Source organism: Sturnira hondurensis, unplaced genomic scaffold, assembly GCF_014824575.4.
Source record: "Sturnira hondurensis isolate 20B ecotype Veracruz unplaced genomic scaffold, ASM1482457v3 Scaffold0021214, whole genome shotgun sequence".
In the NCBI taxonomy this organism is placed as follows: Eukaryota; Metazoa; Chordata; class Mammalia; order Chiroptera; family Phyllostomidae; genus Sturnira; species Sturnira hondurensis.
Genome location: NW_028093845.1, coordinates 9441318 through 9464682, shown reverse-complemented (window position 1 = coordinate 9464682; position 23365 = coordinate 9441318). Strand labels below are relative to the sequence as shown.

General features: G+C 39.2%; 1 protein-coding gene across 4 annotated transcripts in view; it reads left to right on the top strand.

Moving 5' to 3' along the window:
• The window catches only part of NPNT (nephronectin), a 75326-nt gene that overhangs the window by 9051 nt on the left and 42910 nt on the right, over positions 1-23365 (top strand). For 2 of the 4 annotated variants that reach the window (XM_037031863.1, XM_037031865.1), the window contains exon 3: positions 11215-11265. The exons of the other annotated variants lie outside the window; for them this stretch is intronic. In XM_037031863.1, the coding sequence (XP_036887758.1) occupies positions 11215-11265 (51 nt within the window). The remainder of the gene's footprint in view (positions 1-11214; positions 11266-23365) is intronic. 4 annotated transcript variants of the gene reach the window in all.

Below are 23365 nucleotides of genomic sequence, written 5' to 3'. Positions count from 1 at the left end.
AGGGTGGTTTTGCATCAATTTACTTAACACCAGGCAAAACGCGGATGTTTTTGTGTTCCTCTGGAGATTTTGGAAAGGTCTGAAACTGACATCTAGAGTTTGATTTGGCTTCATTAGCTTTAAACCTCATTTTCTTCTGCCTCTCCTTGTAGTTAATAAAGACTACAAATGTCCAATTGCCATGTAAAGTGAAATGTTTGTGTTCTTATCAACATTAGGTGAATTTACAGATTAGTTCAAAATAGGGACTGAGAAACAGTAATCCGTTCTAAAGCCACTTTGGAGTTATCAAACAATTTCAGTTGGATTGTCTATATTACTGGCTAATGATTGTGGATCACTGGGAAGAATGACTAGCAAATTGTTGAATTCTTTCTGTATTTCAAACGAAAAGCAGAGAGTTTTGATTTGGAAAAATGAAACATTTAAACTTCATGTTCCATTTCCTTCTTGTCTTGTATCTTGCCTCAGAAACTCAGTCTTGTCAATGGAACATGATTTATTAATTTTTGCTCCCTATACTGGCCATTGAGTCCCTGCCCCTAGTCACAAATTCATGTAGATTATACCTTAGATTGTTTAGATTTTGAACATGTTCTTTAACAAACAGTAAATAAGGAATGTTGGAATCAGCTTTGAAGGCCATATATATTGATCCCCATCTAAGACGTTCCATCTAATGAATTGCTTTTTATTTGCAATCAACGGCCGTGGCAGTCTCCATGGAACACAAGTTGGTACTTTATAGATGAAGCTTTTTTATACCTGTGTAGTCACATGCACTCCAGGGGTAACTGGGAGTCTCAAGGTGGGTTGTGCTGCCCAGAGGCGTGTTTAAGGTTGCCGGAAGGTCCCGGGCCTCCTTAATGCAGCTGAGTAGGCTTCACTATCTTACTGTTGATCAACTTCCTCCTCTAATTTGGGGGTGAGAATGCAGAAACTGCTTTTTTTGAGGTAGGAATAAAAGCAAGGTGGTGGACAATCATAGAAGTGTTTTGAGTTTCCAAATCTCCATACCCTTAGGAAGTTTGGTTTTGTTTCATTTTTAGTTCAATTTCAGTAGTTTCCCCTCAGTCTATTAAAATAATTGACATATAGCACCATATAAGTTTAAGGTATACAACATAATGATTTGGTTTCCATATGTTGTGAAATGACTACCACAATAAGTTAGTATCTATCATCTCACATGGTAGATACAAAAGAAAACATTTTTTCTTGTGATGAGAATTCTTAGGATCTTTTCTCTTAACAACTGTCGTGTATATCCTATAGCAGTGTTACATATTACCATCATGTTGTAACCGAGTCCTTAGTACCTCTTTATCTTATAACCAGAAGTTTATACCTTTTGACCACCTTCCTCCAATTCCTCCTCTCCCTGCTTGACCCCTCTGCAAGAGAGTGAAATTTTTGGTTAAGATTATTCAACCACCACTTTCTGCAAGGCTATTTAAGAACATCATGTACTTCAGGTAACTTCAAGTGGTCGTGGAATGCAAATTCCAGACGTAAATCAGCGTTGAAGAAGTTTGACCTTTTTAAGCAAGTAGTTTTTGAGCATGTGCAGTGTTGAAAGTTAAATTTACCACAAATTACTTCGTTCCTTCATTCTTTGCCTCCATTAGAACTCAGCTTTATATAGTACTATTAAGACCTACTAATTTCCTAAGATCACTTCATAAAGTCAATCTGGGTAGGTTTTAACCTCTGTGGGTTAAAAATCTCAGTACCTCCCGAGATGGGAGGTCAGGCCCAGTAAAGGGAAGCACTCCAGTCGCTCCAAATTCAGCTGCTGGATTTGCCCTCAAACACCTGCCATATCTGGGCCCACAAATGACCCTGGTTTTCCAGTTGGAAACTTTTTGATAAGCTTTGAAAACTATAGGTGTGCTTCCCCCTTTTCCCCATTATAGCACGTGTAATGGGCAACATTTCTTATGGTGCTTTTTATCTGTAGAATTCATGTTATATATATTTTCCTGTTTTTATTCTATTTTTATGATAGTTTATAATACGAATTACTTTGTATTAGTTTCGGGTATACAGCATGGTGGTTAGATAATCATACACTGTACAAAGGGGCTACCCAGCCCAATTGGCACCGTACATAGTAACAATGGTGAGTGATACCGTGCAGCATCTTCAGTGGGTAATGGAAGCAACTGCAAGGCTGGGCCTTCATCATGGGGGGGGATGAAAGGGAAGGAGAGAAGGGTTCTAATGGCCTAGTTCTCATTATCTTCTCCTCCTCCCCCACCACCACACACAGGTACTTGTGCCCCTTTCCCACCAATTTTGTGCAGGTTTTAAAATTTTTTCAGTGATGTTTTAAAATATTTATTTTGTAGAGAAAATGAATTTATATCCTTAAATATTCCACCTCAAAGCAATGGGTATTATAATTTCTTTGTATACCTTTTAGAAATATTTTACACACTTATAGGTAAATTCCTACACATCTCCTTCCCCACCCCTTCTGTACAAATAAAAGCACACTGTATATACACCATTCTGTGCCGTGCTTATTTTTTTATAACTGTACATCTTAAAAGACTTTATCACCAGCACATGAAGAGCCTGCTCACTTTTGTATGGATTATAGCAGCCCATTGTATGGCTATGCTGTCATTGTTTAACCAGTTTTTTATCCATGGACAGTTACGTTTTTTATTTTTTTAAGATTTTATTTATTTATTTATTTTTAGAGGGGAAGGAGAGAGGGAGAGAAACATCAATGTATGGTTGCCTTTTTGTGCATCCCCTGCTGGTAGTTAGCCTGCAAGGAACCGATTTGCAACCCAGGCATGTGCCCTGACTGGGAATCGAACCGCGATCATCTGGTTTGCAGGCCCGAGCTCAATCCACTGAGCTACGCCAGCCAGGGCTATATGGACAGTTACGTTGATTGTAATCTTTTATTCATACTAGAAATTCTAAAATAAGCAACTTAGAGCACCTAAAAATGTTGTTTTGCATGTGTTCTAGTATTTCTGCAAGATCAGTTTTTTTCTATGTGGTCCAACTCTAACCAATTGGCCAGTAGTTTCTTGCTTGGCAGTACGTGGGTAATAGGAAAGACTGGATTGCAATTCTGACATAAGGCTCTGGCCACCTTTTATCGGGAATCTAATCTGTTGCTTAATTCAAGGATTCTCTAGTCTCTGCTCTTTCCTTCAACCCTCTCTGACAAGTTAGTGAAGGGCCACTTACCCCCATTTTCCACCTGTTTCCTCTTGGGCCAGAGGCACCTGGCTGACACTGGGGGGTGGGGTGAGGTTTGTCCATTTGCCAGGGTTTCTACTTGGCTTCTTACATAAAAGTTTTGTATTTTTTATGGATGAGAATTGCTTTTATATTTAAGAAAGACTCAAAACTGTTTTTTATGAGTTGCTTAGTTCATTGACGTTTTATTCTTTTTTATAGGCCAGCCATAGTTTTTATGCCTGTGTAGATGCTGTTTGCTTTTTCACTCGGCCCATGACCTATTAGGGAGGATTATGTAGAATTTTGTTATCTGAATGTTTTGGGGGGCACCTGTTAGGATAAAATGATTTTCAGGAAATAGTAAAATATTTTTTGTACTAAAATACTTTTAAAAAGTGACTTTAGGCCTAGTTGGTGTGGCTCAGTTGGTTGGGCATCATCCCGCAGTCAAAGGGTCACTGATTCGGTTCCCGGGGTCACGGCCCATGCCTGGGTGGAGCGTCTGGTCCCTGGTCAGGACACATTGGAGAGGCGGCCAATCAATGCTTCTCTCCTTTTTCGCCCTCCCTTCCCTTCTCTCTAAGAAATCAATAAATAAAATGTTCAAAATGTGATTTAAAAATTGACTTTAAAACTGTAGGAGCATACTTTTTCTTTTTAAAAAATTTTATTCACTTACCTTTAGAGGGGAGGAGAAGGAGAGAGGGAGAGAAGTATCAATGTATGGTTGCCTCTCATGCGTCCCCTGCTGGGAACTGGCCTGCAACCCAGGCGTGTGCCCTGACTAGGTGGTTTTCAGTTATTTTGTTTTTATGAAATATGCTGCAGTGAATATCTGCAGATTCATCATTACTGTTATATACATTTAGATGTGAGAGATTTCCAGAGACATCCTATTTTTATGTAAGTACCATAATTAAAGAGCTCTCATTTTATTTTTTATAATTTTTATATAAAATATGCAACTTCAGTCCTGGCTGGTGTAGCTCAGTGGATTGAGTATGGGCCTGCAAACCACAGGATCACGGTTCGATTCCCAGTCAGGGCACATGCCTGGGTTGCAGGCCAGTTCCCAGCAGGGGATCCACGAGAGGCAACCATACATTAATGTTTCTCTCCCTTTCTCCTTCCCTTCCTCTCTAAAGATAAGTAAATAAAAAATCTTTTAAAAAGTATGGAAATCAATTAAAAAAATAAAATATGCAACTTCATGGAGATTAAATAATGGATAATATTGCAAAGTGGAAACCCTCTGTTCAGTCACTTTCTATTTTTGATTTCTTAGAAGGTACCTTGAGAGGTAAATAGAATTGATTACAGTGTTTGAATTTCTTTATGTTCTACCTAACGTGGGGAAGGATGTGACGTGTCTTTCAGGAATGCATGCAATGAAAAAGGAAATTAGAATTAACGGGGTTTAGTGGGGGGAAAAAAGAAAGGACAGAATAAAAGGTAAGAGGTCGGGAAGAGAGTTATAAAATACAGGTATATGTGCCACAGGATCCTCAATCTGTTTTGTAATTTGGCTCTTCACTTCTGGTAGCCAAAGAAGAAAGAGAAGTGTTATTTCTTATGTAATTCATGTTGTTTTTAAGGATAAAGTGAAGCATTTATTTGGGGAAATGAAGGCCTTTCCCACATATAGTTCTGAGAGAAGACTTTCAGGGGGTCCTTCGTGGAGTGGGAGTGAGTGACAGAGTGGAAGGGGCTACAGTGACATTTCTACCATGAGGCCAGGGTTGGCTCGTGAAGCTGTTTCATAGGAGATCCTCCAGCCTCAGATGAGGCCCTCACTCTAGAAGTACCGTTTACAGAAGGCTGTTCTGCATGCAGCTTAAGAAGCACTATCTATGCACTTAGCTTTCTGATGCCTCAGGTGGATCTAGGCCAGAATATTTAGCTGTGATGGGTAAACTGTTTTAGGGCTTTATGGAGCTTTCCAGGTTAGATAGGACAGTTTCAAGTTAAGATCTCTAACTCCTGAATCTATTGTATTATTAATTAAAGACCGGTCCATATATTTTTGCTTTTTAGTCTATATTTTGAAGATCATCCCTAGTCAATCAACGGATGGAGTCAGTATGTAGACACATTGAGAATGGAGTGCAGATAGGTGTCTCCTAGGATCCAGTATGAGGCGCTGCAAAGAAAGCAATGGGGAAAATTTTCATATAGTTTTGTATGGTTTATTATTTTCATATTTGCTGGATATCCATATGTTAGCTCATCACCATTTTGCTATGTTCCTATTCCATGGAAATCATGGCTTGGGGTAAGAGGTGAGGCACAGCACTGCTTTCACGCATAATGTATCCCGTGTATGCTGTTACCTGGAGTAAGGCCTGGTGAGCCCCGGAGAAACAAAGTCTTGACCAGTGCTCATTTTCCCAAAGCCCCTGATTGTCACAGACATGCAGAGGAGCCCACCTGACCCTTAGTTGTTACCCTAGTTCTCCTGGGTTTCATGGAGGGCTGCTCTAAAAAAGCCACTTATACATGAATAGACCCAACGCAGAGCCTGTGGCAAGTATTCATCTGGTCCCCATCCAAACCCAAACTTAACTCCTCTTCACTGTGTTGTGAGGAGGGGCTGATTCCATCCACTCCTGAAGCCCCCGGGGCACTGGAACCCGAACCTCCGATGCTCACATGCTCTAGATGCTCAGCACCAACCAAGAGTCACCCTGTCCAAGAGTGTTGGCCCCTTATCAACCTGAAGGGGAGATGAGGATTGTACATTGGCAGGGCTAGGGTCTTTCACTTCTTCGTGGAAACAAATAAATGATCAGTTCTCAAAGACGTAGCCAAGATAATTTGGCTTGAAAAAATTTTAAAGTGATATTAATCACTGAACAGCCATAGAAAAATACTGATAGCATAGGCCTAATATGATTGTCAGTGCATCTCAGTATCTACTAGGGCAAATAAGTTGCAGAATATATACCTATTTACTAAAAAATTCGTGTGTAACAAGACATAGAGTTTTGTTAAGAAGTATTAAATGTAAAGAAATTTTCCATTTTAGTACACTAAAGTTTTATTTAAAGTTTTCTGATTTTATCATTTAATTACTACTAGTGCATAATTAAAGAGAAAATTGTGGTCATAATAGAATTCATAATAAAATTTCTAGTAAAGCAAGCATCAGGAGTACATTAACAGCTAGATATGATAAAGTGTTAGGTATTAATATGTGTAGTAAAATAGTGTCAGATATCGATATGTTCATTCCATATTCTTAGATTCTCTCAGGAATTTTAGTTTTAACTCAGTCTGATGAAACATTGTTAAGTCAATTTGTTACTCTTAACTCTCATGGGAGAAAAAATATGAATAATCAACACAGTTTTTTAGCTTTAGAATATGGTGGTAGATTTGGGGAAGAAACAGTTTTTTCCTAGTTGTATTTTATGAGAAGCCCTCACTTCCTGCCATACATTACCTAAAAGCTGGAGACAGCCCTGGTAGGTACTAGATGCCAGGGGAGAGCCAGTTTGAGATCAAGAATTTGCTACTAAGTGATTTGTATGTGGATAATCAACTAAATTTTAAAGGCGAACACTTCATTTGGTCAATATCTCTTTAACCATTCTTTAAGACCAGTGATTTTCAATGAGTGTGCTGCAAAAATGTTTAAAACATGCAGTACCTCACTATTTAGTCAGGGACCCTGACATTTTTTCCCTTAGATTGTCAAATAAGAGAATGACAACAGCCAACACAACAATAGTTATCTGGTGTGAATGAATCAAAAGTATACCAATTTTGCCCTGGCTGGTGTAGCTCAGTGGGTTGAGCATGGGCCTGTGAAGCAAAGGGTCGCTGGTTCCATTCCCAGTCAGGGCGCATGCCTGGGTTGCAGGCCAGGTCCCCAGTAGGGGACACATGAGAGGCAACCACACATTGATGTTTCTCTCCCACGCTTTCTCCTTCCCTTCCCCTCTCTCTAAAAATAAATAAATAAATATTTTAAAAAATTATACCAATTTTTTGACAGATCAGCAAAAAATATAACACATTTTTGGTGTGCCACAGAATTTTAGTAATTAGTTTATGTGTGCCACGAGATGAAAAAATTGAAAATCACTACTGTAGATCAATGATATAAATTCTTCAAAACATTGTTTTCCTATTGTAACATCATATCAAAAGGTTAGGTATTATTGTAGGTATACAATACCTATTATTGTAGGTATACAATAATACCTTTTGTAGGCATTATTGTCTTATTCTGAAGTTTTAGAAAATATGTCATCACGGTTTAAATTTGTGCTAATGTACACAAAGGAAAAAACAATTAGGAATTTCTGGATTTAGGGTTACTTTGCCAAAAACAATGTTGTTTTTCAAAATTTTTAGCCTTGTTTTCATAAATTGGAGTTCTCAAAATCAGTTTCTATGAAAGATCCCTAAATAGTCAAAAGTGTATGTTGCTAAATTTATGAAAAACTTCATGCGTAGGCTTTTCAAATATAAGATTCCTGCCACTGAAAATATGGTTTTAAAGCTCAGTACCTCCTATTTTACTTCAGTGTTAAGATTTTGTAGGTACTTGGTAATTATCTGCCATATGCTTACATTTCAACAAATAGCAAACAATAGAAAAACACAAATTGCAACTCACACTTAATTGTGTTTTTTTAATGTATGTGGGTGTTTACGATTGATTTTCTATCATATATACCTACTGGTAATAGTTTCTACTGGGTAATGAATGGTTCAAGGTCCTTTGTCCCTTGGGTTGAATTTTAAAGTCATTGATGAACGAAAAGATGTATTGTATCTTGATGTCTATGTATGTCCAAGAATGAAGACATTTTCATGTATAGTTTATTTTCCTAAATAAGGCAGAATTATTTTTGAAACAATAAAATTGAAAGAACAGAACATAAATTTACAAAGGAATACTTTGTAGACTTGCGAAAAGTTCTGTTTTCTAATCTCTGTTAAAGTCTGGTGAATTCTACAGCTTTAATACTTACTGTGCAGGGTAGTGGATTAGGAGATCCTATCCTTTGCAACAGCGTGGATGGAACTGGAAAAGCATTATGCTGAGTGAAATAAGCCAGGTGGTGAAAAACAAATACCATATGATCTCACCTTTAACAGGAACCTAAATAACAAAACAAACAAGCAACCAAAATATAACCAAAGACACTGAAATACAGAACAGGCTGACAGGGACCAGAGGGGAGAGGGGAGAGAATTTCAGGGGAAAGGGGGAAGGATTCACAGGAACAAGTATAAAGGACACATGGACAAAAACTAAGGTGCGCGGGGGGGGGGGGGGTGGCAATGGGAGGGAGGTCGGGAGCACTAGGGGCGGGGTGGGCTGGGATGGGAGTAAAAGAGAAAACTGTACTTGAACAATAAGTAAATTTTAAAACAAGTTGGGACCATCCAAATTCCTACTCCAAATGCTCTGCTTGGGATCTGTTGTCCTGCCTGGTGGTGTTACAAATGTACAGAGCTGAACAGTTGTCTGTGAATAGTGTTTGCCAGGCCGGCACTAACTCTTTTGACAATAAGAGGTAGATGTAGAGTGTCAGGGTGGACCTTTCCCTCAGCGCATGCGCCTGGCATTGGTCACCTGGAAGGAGGGGCATGTGTAATGCGCCTTGTGCTTTAGAGGCCGTGTAACTCCTGGCTGAGTTATGCCTTAACTGGATCAGTTACCTCAGCCCGAAGCACTTTATTATTTCCTTTTCACAGGTTGTGATAGGCCTAACATTGCGGCAGTTTTAGAGTCCTCTACAGTAAATTAAACTTGACGCCAATGGATAGGCATACGTTTGGGGCACAAGTGGTCTCAGTTCCTTGGGGTTTCTCACCCCTTTTCTTTAACACTGTCGAAAGCCCAGGCTTGACTCCAAATCTATAAACCTGTGTTTAGCAGGCAAGGAGTGATCCCCGAATAATTTTGTCTCTCTGGTTTATATTAGTCCCGGTTTCATGAAATCGCCAGAGTGCTTATTATTTTTAACTGAGCTAATCTCCCAGAGAACCCTCAGTGACTTGCGCATGTCACTGTGAGGGCTCCAATGGATATAAGCAGCAGCCCTGCGCCGGTGGTAGGAAAGGGATCTAAGTCTGTAAACTGATGGAGCGGGCTGACCAGCAACGTTGCGTGTATTTACTGCCATGGCCGTTTTACACTGCCCGTGGAGAAACATTATTAGGAGAAAATGGGGCAGAATCTTCTATATTAGGTGCTACTAATGAATCCTATTTTAGCGCTCCTCACAGTGCTGAACCCCAGAAAAATATATGAAGGACATTTATTTTTGGCAACTTTCACACAAAATGGTGGTGATGGTTGCCTATGAATATTTCCTTATGTGTCAATAGAAAATAGACCCCAGAAACTTCCTGGAAATAATCTATTCCAGGTGTAACTTTCCTTTGATTTAAAATGTAGTTTTGTATAGTTTTAAGATGCAAATGCTAAAATAGGGAACATTGGTGAAAATGTCACGTTGAGAGTCTTACTAATGGATATAGATGTCAATAGCATAAAACTCATTAAATCTGGGTGTGTCAAGGCTGACTTACGTTAAGGAGGAGAAATGTGATGCAACTTTAAGATCCTGTAAAGTGAAAATAAACTACACAGAACTGTTTGGCTGTTGGCACTAATGCAGCTACTTAGAAAATAATGATGTCTGCTATTCTTTATTGAGTTGTTTCATCTTTGTTTAAAATCCTTTGATATATTTTTCTTCATAAATTAGATTATTCAAAATTGGCAATTGAAGAGTACTAAAGAAACGGTATCCTTTTATATTTTTACCTTTTCATATATAACCATTGTTACAAATAGTTTTCTTTAACATATGATCTAGAATTTAATTTTTAGTTTATGTTTTGATTTACTTTCAGCTTTTTACTTAGATTGTGCCTGATATGTTTCATTATTCTCTTTTTAAGAAATGTATCCACATCAAGGTATGGTGAATTCATTTGAAGTTAACAACAACAATTCAAAGAAAAACATTAATTTCTTACAACCTAACCAACGTGAACAAAAGTTCTAACAAGTAAATGTTGTGTGTGCCTTTTAAAGTACAGAGCAGTCATTCTGGGTTGATACTTAAATTACTACTTTCTCTGAATCAAATTGTTCTTAGAATTTTTTTCTTCTGGTTATTACCTGAAAGAACATTCCATCCACCTAATTTTAAATTATACAAATAAATACAAAAATAAAAAGTTCAAGTGAGTATTTTATGCTTGAAAGAGGGAAGATGTTAATCTCGAAGAGAAGTAATGAAATCATCTTCTCCCTTACCTCTAGGGTCTCTAGGCTGTGGTCGAACGCCGACCATTATTATTCGTGTGTCAAATTTCTTCCTTTTACTTTCATTAAACTGGGTTATTTATGTATCTTCAATTGAAGTGGCTGAGCTTTCAGGGTAATTTTTGTTGCTATTGACAACCAAAGCAGCCATGCAAGAAGAAAATGCTGTGGAAGGAAAGGAAAAAAACAGACCTTATTATTTCTTTCCCCAAAGTTGAAGAAAAAAAGGGAACCTACAGTATGTAAGAAACAGGTAAGTAAAGATGTATCCATTTAAAAGTTATTAGCACTGGTTACTGATTGATCAAAAGTTTTAATTTTTTTCAGATACTTTGTCCAATACCCATTTAAATAAAAGGATACTGTCTCTTGGAACCCAAAATTAATATTCTGAAAATGAAAAATTGGATTAGAAGGTACAGCATTACAGAAGGTCTGCAATATTTTAATTTAGAATTTGGACTATGAAAGAATAGCACAACTCAATTATTCGTTAATATTTTTGCTACAAAATGTTTTCTAATGACCAAATGATGACTAAAATATTACTATTTTAAACATGTCCTAGAATTTTTTTTTTGTTTCAGAAAAACACTGAAAGTTGAATATGTGTAAGTCTCCGGGAATGTAACAAGTTGATAAATACCCAAGTCCCGCCTCCTTACAGAGAAAAGATCTGGAATTTCTTTTTTTGGACATTTGTTTTGCAGCTTTCTACGTCTTAAGGCAGAGAATAGCCAGGATAAGGTGCCAGCTCAAAGGTTAGATGAATATATTTCTTGAAATATTTTGGCTAATATGTGCTTGAAAGGCATAACTTCTAAATAATAACTTCACAAAATTAATAAAATTTAACCTTATTTGTGTTTTTTTGAATTGCTTTTTGGGGGAGAAAATGATATTCCTCAGAGATTTTTTTGTTCATATGATGCTGTTAATTTTAGTTCAGTTATTATATTAAACTTTTCCCTTTCAGTTTGTAATTTCTTTCTCCTCTTTTGTGAATCTAATAACTTGACCTTCCTTCTAACCTAAAGGACAGTTTATATTTTTAATACTTAAAGAAGCAAATAAAAAAATAAAAATACCAAAGTTCACCAAATGAAATTACTAACACCAGCCTATCATTAACCTGAGGGAATTGTATTCATATTAATTCTTCATGGAAAAGTCCAGGTAAGAAGTATTTTTATTGTATAAAAGATATAAGATGTTGTAATAGCACCTACAGTATTCATGCCATTCTTTTGTTACTTAAAGGGTTCCGGAAGTGAATAATGTCACTTGACAAATCACCCTAAAGACACTTCAGTGGAAAATTTTGGTGAAATATTTGAAATTCTGTTTAATGAAACTGGTGCCAAGAAGACAACTTACTTTCACCTGATAGAGGAGAGAGAGGATTTTCATAACAACATTTGGGAATAAAAACGGATAGGGCTAGAAATAAAAGTTAAGGAATTTCTTCAGGGAGACTTAAGGAGTCAAAGTGTAGGTATCTCATAGTAACACAGTCACAGAATTAACCCGCGGAGCTAGGGCTGAGTTAGGGAGACAGCGCCATAGAGAGTGGAATGTGGGCTTTGTCACCAACAGATCTGGGTACAGGGCCTGTTGCTGTCACCAACCATGAGATACTAGATATTTTATTTAACTTTCCTGAGCCACAATTCCTTGTCCCTTAACCCCCCCTTTGCAAGATGGTTTCTGCCTCTGCTTACCTCTTGCACAATAGCTCTGGGTAAACGTTTGCTGTTACTACTGTGTGGTCAATGTAGAGAATGCAGATGAACTCTGAACAGTGTTTACTAGGGTCCATCGCAGCATCCATACTGTAGCATAGTTTTAAACACATTTTGTTTACCTTGCCCATCTTTTGAACATAATTAATTGGAAGTAAAAAAAGATTCTCAAATTGTTCATTTCTACAATGTGAACTTTGGTTGGATAGCTGTCTGTGCTTTTGAACTGTTCCTTTCCCACTTCTCCAGTATCCATTTGCAAACCTCAGAGGGTGGTATGGTTTTGGTCACCAAGGGAAAGGGAACTGCAGGAACTGGGATTGAATTGCTGAATTACCTTTAGAGTTACTATGATTCATCTGACAAGCTTTTGAGAGCTTACTGGAGGCAAGGAGTTAAGGCAGGTGTTGGGAGAGAGGCAAAGGTTAGTAAAACTTAGACTCTTGCTTGCAAGGAGCTGATTTGGTGAGATGGTTCTCATTCCTTCCCGGATTCTAAAACAGGAAAGAGTTAGAGATAAAGAGTTCAGGTTGTTCAGAGGAAGAATCACTTCCATCTGGAGAGGATCAAGGAAGATTGCATACTCTTAGTGGTGTTTAGCTGATTTATTCATTCAACAGATACATCTTGAGTGCTGTTACCTGTGTGACCCTGGGCCATCCACTACAGACACATCAATAAGGTGAAGCTGTGGGCATTCATGCACTTATGGTCAGCGTTGAAGGCCCACAGATGATGACAAAGCTGATGAGAGATGTGTTTCAGTACAGGTGTGTTTTGAGACAGGACCCTGCAAGAGCATACCTCTGGGAGGGGGGGCGGGGGATGTGTGTCTGTAGCCCAGACCAGGAATGAAGGACCGGTGGCCTGGCTTAATCTTGAGGGATAAGTCACATGAAGAGCACCCTGACCAGAGAGAAAAATGCATTAAAACTTCAGGAGCCAGAGTGAGGGGCCCATTCCAGGAAATGTAAGACCTCTAATCCAGCACTGTGTGTGTGTATGTGTGTGTGTGTGTGTGTGCAGGGTGTCTGCTGAGAGGGCTGTGGGAGAAGTAGGGATGGGTTGACCTAAGGAAGGCCTCCAGAGTCATCTTGAGTAGCCCAGCCTTTATCTCAGAGCTATAGAGTAAGCAGGGACATTATATAATCAAATTTATACTTCATAATTTATAAGCTGGGGCTAATGGGTCAGATCTGGTATATAGGTGGATTTGGTTCTGCTCAGAGTATTGTAACAGTTTTTGAAACAGTTCCCAGGGTAGATGTCAGGCTTTATGAAAAATCGGTAGCTCTGCATTGCAGCAAGGAGTTGGGTTGGAGTCGCTCAGCAGCTGCCCCACTGGGAAGGGACAGTGGGGCATTTCACCACACGGCTCATGTCTTCAGGGCAAATGCCTGTAGGGCCTGTAGGCCTTTGAGATCCCAGGGTCCATCTCTGAATGTTTTCTCGAGTGATAATTTAGAGAAAAGCCATTTAAAACTTGGAGCTAGAGGTTATTATGGTAAACCTGGGGAGAAATTAGGTTTTTATCTTAAGAAGTAGTGGCGGGAACAGAGAGAAGGAAAATGGTTGAAAGTCACTAAAGAGAAAGGATGGAGAGGCATACGTCAGCACAGGGATGGGAGTGTGGACTCTGGAGACCAAGAGACTTGACTCCTGCCATGAACTGTGCTTTTTGAGAAACGCACCTTACCTTTCTGGATAGTGGTATTGTCTTTGATAGGATGTAGATAAGAGGCTTATCTCATAGGGTCTTTAACTGGCTCCTCTTAGTTCACACTCAGTTGTGGACTGAGTTGTGGTGATGATGGTTGTGGAGTCCTCACTCCACCACCAGTGTGTTGTCCAACTTCCAACTTGCAGTGTGTTACTACTGGGTGAGCTAGAGTGCAGAGAAGAACATGCAGATGCTGACCTCAGGGGTGGATGTGGTACATGGAAGTGCTCTGTGACTGTGACGTCGAGAGTCTGATACATGATTGGGTTCAACGCCAACGTGAATAATTGTTAGGAATGAATGACCACATTTTTGTGAAGCTTGTATTCTCTCTTAACTGAACATACTGAAAATCAGCCCTGACTGAAGTCCCATCTGAAATTCCACCTCCTCCCCTCTGCCTCCCTTATGTCAGCAGAAGGGAGTCTCCTCTCCTTTCTCTACATTTAGTTGGGACACTGACGTGGAGTGTATCTCACGCTGCTCCACAGCCTGCTTCTCTGTGGGTCTGTGCCATTTGTTCTGCTAGACCGAGAGTTCTGTGAAGCTGGGGCCGTGTCCTACACATCCTTATATCCAGTGCAATAGCTTCTGCAATGCCTAGTCCGGTTCAGTTCAGTATACTTTTGAAGGTGGAAGGACCACACACATACTTCTTTATAAAAGAGATAAAAAAGATGAAGATGCAATCTTAATAAGCAGATTGGGCTTTACAGAAAAGATAAGCTATTAAGAAAATTAATATGAGTTTGCCTATCTTATAGCCTTATTACATATCATAGATCTTAATCTTGATTAAAATTCTACCAAAAAATAAATTTACATGCTTGAAACACATGAAATGTAATCTGATTGTGTCATCTGTAGCTTACAGTCCATTGGCTGTTCACAGTTACGGGTAGAATCCTGATTCTCGGAGTACGAAGCTGTCCAGGCCCACAACTGCCTTATCTTTGAAGGACTATTGTGTGCTACATGGACCCAGTCACAGGGACTGGGCTGTATTCCCAGATGTTCTGCTGCTTCATCCCCTTCTGCTCATTCTGATGAAAAGGCCCTTTGCCCATCCACAGGGCGAAGTTTTGCTCATCCTTTAAGATTCAGCTCATATTTCCATTGGCAAGCCTTTCCTGACATTTTCCCTACTCCTTCCTCTCTGCAGAGAAATTCCTTCTTCTATATTCTTTAAATACCTTGTACACCTGCCATATTTGTCTTTGTCAAGAGACAGTACACTATTTCAGAATTTCAGAGCAAGGGCTATGTACTTAGCTCAAAGTCTAGTGAGGGAGCTAGATAAGAAAAATAACTGTGATAATAAGGTATGGTGTATGTACCTATGAATATAAACATATATGAATAATATATGACAGGGGTACACAGAGGCTTCTGAGAGCACTGAGGGAGGGCTTCCATCTCAGAATGCAGGGCCAATGCAGATCGTGGAGATGGTAATGTTTAAGCCTAATATGGAAGCCTGTCTAGGTGTTAGTTTGGCAGACAAGGGGAAGAATGGCATTCCATGTAAACGTTCGGAGGTATTAGAGAGGGTGTTATTTTTGAGAACTTCTGTTTGTTGGTGTGTTTGTAGATGTGACTGGAGATGAGCCTGGTGGGGAGGGTGGGACTCAGATCCTGAAATGCAGTGTTGAATGCCGTGCTGGGACATTGATCTCCTGTGATGAGCTGAGTGAACATGAAGAAGAGCTAGTGAGGGTGAGGAGGAGAATGGCGTGGTAAAACCATGGTCAAGGCCCTTCAGTGGTAGTGTAGGCCTGCTGAGGACCAGAGTGGGAGCAAGAAGGCCATCGTGCTGTCATTTATTTAACTGATCCTGTACCGAAGGACATTTAGGTTGCTTCCAGTTTTTTATTTAAGGTTCTTGGTAAGATACATTTAAAACACTTCATGAATTAATGGTTTTTTTTTGAAAAAACAGTATACCAGACTGACAGTTGCTTCACATCGTACAAGTGTATGCACAGTCACAAAATGATTCTATTTTTTGAAAGTTAATATATGGCTCAGTTCATTGTATCAGTGACTCCTTCAAACATAGAGATTCTGGTTGCTGAAAGAAGTAATGATGGTCACATTAGAATTTTTCTTGCTCGTTTTGATGATTGCCCAGTAAACCTGCTCAAAATTGGAGCACCATATCTTCAGCTAAAACAAATATGATAATTTTTAACTAAAAGGAGTACTTTAATATATTTTATTATATCCTAAGAAATTCTTACATGATGAAAACAGATGTGTTGTAAATTTGCTTTTCTGGGGAAAAATGTTTTGGCACTGCTGTTTTTTCTAATACCTTTTCTGGCTCTTTTTAAAAAAATATTTTATTTATTTTCAGAGAGAGGGGAAAGGAGGAAGAAAGAGAGGGAAAGAAACATCAATGTGTGGTTGCTTCTTACTGGGCACCTGGCCTGCAACCCAGGCATGTGCCCTGACTGGGAATCAAACTGGTGACCCTTTGGTTTACAGGCCGGTGCTCAATCCACTGAGCCACACCAGTCAGGGCCCTCTTCTGGCTCTTAAATCTAGATACCTGATCACCTTCTCATATGCACCCTTTTTATGTCCTGTTAGGACATCTGTGTTTACTTCTGTCTCTCCTTATCTCATTTACCTACTCGAGGATGAGATATCTTACTGATTTTTATACCCCAGTTCTTAATATGGTGTGTTAAATACTGGAGCTTTTTCTCTCATCATTCTTCTAAATCTCATTATAACTGGCATTTTCTTGAAGTCTTAATATGAGACAGGTACTGTTTTAAATAGATTTTTTTATTTAATCTTTTCAACACAATTGTATGTAAGCTCTATATGCAATATGTGGGTTGACAATTTTTGAAAAAAAATAGCTGTGCTGGCAACTTCACCTGGTTCAATGTTAGAGCAGAGCAAAAGTAGGCGGCCTGCCCAGGCCACATGTGTCCGACGAGGCAGAGCCAGGGCCCCAGCAGTCCCACTCCAGCCGCTGTGCCCCTCACCTCGTGCCCAGGGTGCACCGAGGAGTGGACAGCCCACCAGCAGTAGTCTTTGCCAAGGTACACCTTCTGTCCTTCTTGTGTTTACAAATTTTTCTCATTTTTATATTTGAAAATTTCCAAATCCACAGAAGAGTGGCAGGTGAATACCCTATACTCTTCATCTGCAGATGTTAACATATTACACATCTGCTTGCTTTCTGTCCTTCTTTCTATTTGTCTGTCTATCTGTCTATCTGAACCATCTGAGAGTAACTTGCAGACGTAATGGGACTTCATGCCTGAATACTTCAGCATGCACCCGTGAGAACAAGGGCATTTACATGCAAACCACAGTACATTATCAAACTTAAGAAAGATCATGTGGATACACAAGTATTATGTAACCTACAGTCCATATTTAGGTTTCCCCAATTGTCCCAGTAATTAGTTTCATGCTTTTTTCTTTCTGATTGAGAGACAATCAAAGATCTCATGTTGCGTTTACTTGGCATTCCTGTTCTGTCTCCTTCAGTGCAGAACCGTTCTACCACCTTTTTTCTTCCCGACAGTGACATTTTTGAAGAGTCACAGGTGGAATGTTTCACAATCTAAGTTTGTCTGTGGCTTCATCATCATTAGAGTCAGGTGATTCCTTTTTTTAAAGCATGTTACATAGGTGATCATATGTTATGACCCTCCCATTGTACATAATGCCAGTCTGTTCTGTTATTGGTGATGTTGAGTTTGATCACATGATTCAAGTTCTGTCCACCAGATTTTTCCACTAAAAGGTGACTTCTTTTTATTAGTAGTAAGTAATCTGTGAGATGATGCATTGAAACTGAGCATCCTTTTTTCCAGTAAACTTACAATCAGTGAAATTTTTAACTCCTGATAGATCTTTTTTGATCGATCAGTTGTTTCAGTGGCGGTTGTAAAATTGTGTCATTGAAATTCTGTCATTCCTTCACGTGTTCCCTGGCATCCTTCTGTGAAGAGGAGCTCTGCCCTCTTCTTTTCGAATCACTTTGTACCAGTGGATTCTTTTTTTTATTTAAGTCCTATAAAAAATATATTTCTTGGTGCTCAAATTATCCCAAATTGGCCAGTAGGAACACCTCCAAGCCAGCTCCTATGACCTTTTGGCTTATTTTCATTATTGTTTGAATGCATTCTTGCTTTTTATCACAGTAGATATTTCAGCCTCCCTACTCCAGCCCTGATTTCTTTCGCTGCGGAATAGTATTTAGAAACAAAGGTGTGGGTGCGAAGTGTGCTCATTGGTGCTGTTACCAACTTAAACAAAAAGCTACTTCGCACTTCCAAAGAAGTATTGACATTTTCTTATGTGTTCTTAAAGCCTCATTGGGCATGAATACAAATTCCACTCATATCACAACGGAAACAGAAAGAAAATTAAATTTCCAAGGAAATTGAAAATGACAACACTTCAGAAGAAGATTTTTCAGTAGAGAGGAATAGGGCTTAATTTTGATAAATATTGGGGTGGCCAAAAAGTCTTATGGTTTCTTCCACAAAGTAAAAGACACATTTTTCACTTTGATCAATGACTTTACTGATTTGGATATTTTGAGTATGTTGGCTATCTCTTGGATGGTATAACATTCTCAATTATTCTCAATTAACATCTTGATTTGTTTGCTGTCAACTTCAACTGGTCTGCCCAACCATGGAGCATCGTCCAGTGAGAAATCTCCAGCACGAAACTTTGCAAACCACTTTTGACACGTTCGATCAGTCACAGCACCTTCTCCATACACTGCACAAATCTTTTCTTTGTGTTTCACTTGTGTTTTTGCTTTCCTTGAAATAATAAAGCATGATATGCTGAAAATGTTACGTATTCTTCCTTCTTCAATATTAAAATGGATACACAGAAGTTCACCAATTTTGATGCTTTTTTAAATCCACCCTGATATGACCGCCGTCACGATACAATCTAGCAAAATTGTTTTGAATGAAGTTAAAGACAACCAAGTGCTACTGGAGACATCTTACAGAAAAAACCCAAACAAATGTTTTGGGCCACCCATTAAAAGTTGCTTTGAGATACAAAGATGCAGATACAGGCACTCGTTTTCCTGGGCTACTCAGGAGTTAAAAGTTAAGGAGTGTGAACTGGAATGTGTCTGATTTGGATGTTCCCAAAAAGAAAAATAAACTAAGTCATTATCAGGCCGCTCTTGGAAGACAATTAGACCAGAAACCCTCATTTATTTTAACTTCATGATCTAAATAATCGATTGGTCGGCTTAATATTTGACTATAGTTCAAAAATAGTTTAAGTTCTTAATAATAATAATGTGAAATAAAATGTGACAGCAAAAAAAGTCATAGATATAGCCATACTTCAGAAGAGATAGCAATTACACACTTTATTTTTGATTTGGTACAAAACAAGCAAGGGAGAAAGAGATTATTTTGTGCTGAAATATTTCTGGCAGTTACTCTAATTTCCTTAAATTGTAGATTGTGTCCTTAACTGCAACTTTTCTTTCCTGGACATGTAGCTTTAATACCATTATGCCGTTAATTACCACTGACATTCTCTAGCGGTCTCATCCTTTCCTGCCTAGTGTTTTACTATAACCTCACTCTCCTTTCCAAGCTGCTCAGATTGCTGGGCTTCAGGCCTTTATCTGAACTAGTTGGTTGACTGTGGAACCGGGCTAAGCAATTTTTACTGGAATCAGCAAGTCACTTAACCTTCTGTGTTTTCACTGGTCTGCTGGTAAAATGAGGAAAATGTGGGTCTCCTGCTGTATACTGATATGGTGAAGATAAATTTAATCAGTCATATAAAATAGTTTTGAGTTATGTATTCATGAGAGCATTTAATGGATACTGTTTTAGAGTGATAACAATCAGAGGCACTTGTATTTCAGTTTATACTGCAGCAGGAATTTAGATTTGAAAATAGGATAATCAGCACTAGAATACAGGCTGTTAGGAAAGCTGGAGGGTTGTCTCCTTCTGGAGACCCAGGAATCTGTAGGATCCCTTCCTCTGGAATGTCTTGTACCTACGATCTGGGGTGGCCCGAGGCCCCTTCTCAGGGAGCCCTGCAAACTCTGCCTCCATTCCATCCAGGTCCGTGAATCCACCAGTGGGTTGTTTCACGCTTCGTTTAGCAACTCTCTCTCTTCCAAGGTCAGCTGCTCTTTGAAAAAGAGATTTCTCATTGTATGTTCTTGTTTGCCTCAAATGTGTTTGTCCATATCTGCGTTCTCTGAAACTTGTTAGATGTAAGGAGGCCTCTCTGAAATCTCCTACTGTTGTGACCACTCACTCTTCTGCCCCGCCCTTGCAAACTTCAATGTCACCTCTGTTTCTAAACCACAGACCCTGGAGGACAGGCTCCTTTGTTCTGCTTTCAGTGGGGCTAGGTATGAATAGCAACATGATGTAGACTGCCACAATTACAAGTGACTCTTAGGACTCTAAGGACAATCTTGTTCACTGTACGAAAACCCTTCTCAAGTTACTAACAACACGTGAGGTCGAGTGGGCTTCCCCATTGTCACCTTCCCGAGCCGTGATCTGCCTGGGCATCTCAACATGTCCATATGGTTTCAAATGTTGGCCCTTGCCTCCCAGTGTGGCTAGTTTACAAAAAAAGTATTGTGTGTATCTGATGTGTATCTAATTGCCCACTAACTTAATTTGATAACTCACCACTTACATCAGTATGAAAACGTCCAACTCTCAGAACCCCAGTTATATCCATTAGGATGAATTTTTAGGAGTGAAATTTTATTAGATTGCAAATAGAAGAGGCTTGGACATGTGACTTTATGGAGCTCTGTTTGCTTTGCCAGTTGAGACTTGTTTCTTTTTCTAGTTAAAGTAACAACTCAGAGGTTATATTAAGGGCACTTTGGAGATTATGCGGGAGGAATGTTAGTAAATTTTTAGTGTGATTTGCCTGTTTTGGTTGCATCCTGGCATTCAGTTCGGGGGTAAGAAAATCTGTCATTCGTTGACTAGCTATGGTCCTCTCCTGACTTATTTTACGGAGCTGCTAAATCACTTGGGGCGACAGGCCAATCAAACACGGCCCCCAGTCCTTGTCCCTGGCCAGTGTGCTGGTCGGAGGAGCACTCCATGTTATTTCCTCCGAATCTATTTTGGGTGTTTTTGGAGGAACACTCTAAAACAGACAACTAGAAGGGAGCATTTACTCTGTTCTTTTTCCTGGCTTACTACTCCCAGCAGGTTGTAAGGTGGGTGTGTGCTGGCTAGCTACCGAGAGCTCACATCACCGTGGAGTACCGTATTTTGCCGTGTATTAATGCTCGGTTTTTGCCCAAAGTTTTGAGGGAGAAATAAGGATGGGCATTATACATGGGCAGTACTAATTCTGTATCTATATACATGTCCTTAATTCTTTTATTTATGCTTATGTGTTAAAAGTATAACTCTAGAAAGCAAGAGCAATATCCTTACACAAAATAATACCCTGGTGGAATATGATAATCAGTTTTGTTTCTATAAATAAGTAAAGAAATAAATAAATAATTAAAATAAAAAATTAAAATGAAATTTTTTTCCCTAAAAATTTGGGCCAGAAACGTGCATGTGCATTATACATGGCAAAATATGGCAGGTTATTGAAGGAGGGCCAGTTTACACAGAGGTCGGGAATCATTTTTCACTAGTCTCCGTATGGATATACGTGGATTTTCTAATCTAATTCTTTAACTGCAGAAAGGAAGGTTTTTAGAGGCTTCTATAATTTTGTGGCATTATAACTATAAAATAAATTTGACAAGTTGTATTTCTGTACTCAGATCTGCTCATAACATTTCCATGCTAAGTTTGTGTTCAGAATAAATGTTTTCTGGCTTAATAAAGAGTTCAGATTCCACAGCCTTGTGCTCAAGGACAGTCTGTTAGGAATTGCATTTGGCTGCAAATAACAGTGACACCAGGCACAGTGCCCCACCTTGCTAGGATTGCTACTTGAGGTTAATATTGGGATTTCTTGCCCTTTTTTCATTCTTAAGATTACCTTAGGGTCACAGAGTGGCTTCTGTGGCACACCGTGATTTATCTATTGCAGGCAAGAAAACAGAGGAAGCATCCTAGTCAGGACCTTTTTAATTAGCCTTGCAAATGTCCCACCCAGTAACTTCTGTTCACACACGACTGACCAGAATTTAGTCACTCGGCTACCCGCATCCGCCAGGTAGGATGAGGAATGCAGATTCCATTGCCAACTCATTCCCCATGCACAGAGGGAGAGACAGAGAGACAGAAAGACAGACATTCTATCTGAAAGGAGAGGAGAAAAACAGAAACTGGTGAGCACTCAGCAGTATCTTTCTGCCCTGTATGATCTTTCTAGCCCGTCTTTTGCTCTCGTCACTGTTACAAGCACGTCACATCGCACGCAGCTTAACAAGAAAACTTGGCACTCACTGGGAACCTGCTTCATTGTCCTTCCCCTTTATTTTGCTTCTTTTGTCAAAGGCTTTGCCTCCCTAGTGTCTCTGCCTCCTACCTCTAAGGTATTGCTCAGATTACATTTCCTAACCTGTAGACTGTTATTACCTGCCCCTCCCCCTCTCCATGATCTCATCTCTGTATCACAGCTCTTAAGTTTTGGCCAATATATTATAGTTCCATAGTTAATTTTTCATATCCTCTGTGACTATTTTGTTACACTGGCTAGTAGAATATATTAGATATAACAAATATTCAATGCATATTTATTAAATTTCATTGCACACCTAATGCTGGCAAGATAGTAGGAGTAAGTACTTTTGTGCACTTTAAGGGCATTTATTTTGTAAGAGGAAACAACTGCGTATGTCAACATTATGTGTATCCTATCCCACTTAATAGCCGTTGACTAATAAACGTGTCGCTGGTTACTTCAGTGAATAGATGTTGGCCAGATGTGCAAACAGCAGTTTGAAAATACTGCCTCTCTAAACAGGTAAGACACATTAACAACAGCCTTGGCCTCTTGGAATGTGTGTGCATTTGATGTCCCGAGATTAGGGCGCTCCACTGAGAACTAACAGCGAGAAAGGGAGGGGGACAATAAAAACTTCTGTTTCTACAAAGTCCCTGAAAGCACTATGAATGGATAGTCCTCCAGCTGGTCGGGGGTCAGAAGGCCATGAGGCCCAGGGCACCACAGGTCCCATTATTTCAGAGTGTCCTCTTCAAGTAAACTTTTCCATGTTTTTAACTGGTGCTTTCTAAACTGCCTTTTTCATGTGGACATATTTTCAAGTTCTGTTTATTTTGGGGAGTGATTTCCTTGACTTACATTTACTGATTTTGAGATAGTTCCTCTTTTTTTCTGGAATATGGCAGTCTGGGTGCCTCAGTGCTACTTGATTCACTCAGGCTGTACCTTTTGTAAGTTGATATGTACTTGTTAAGATTT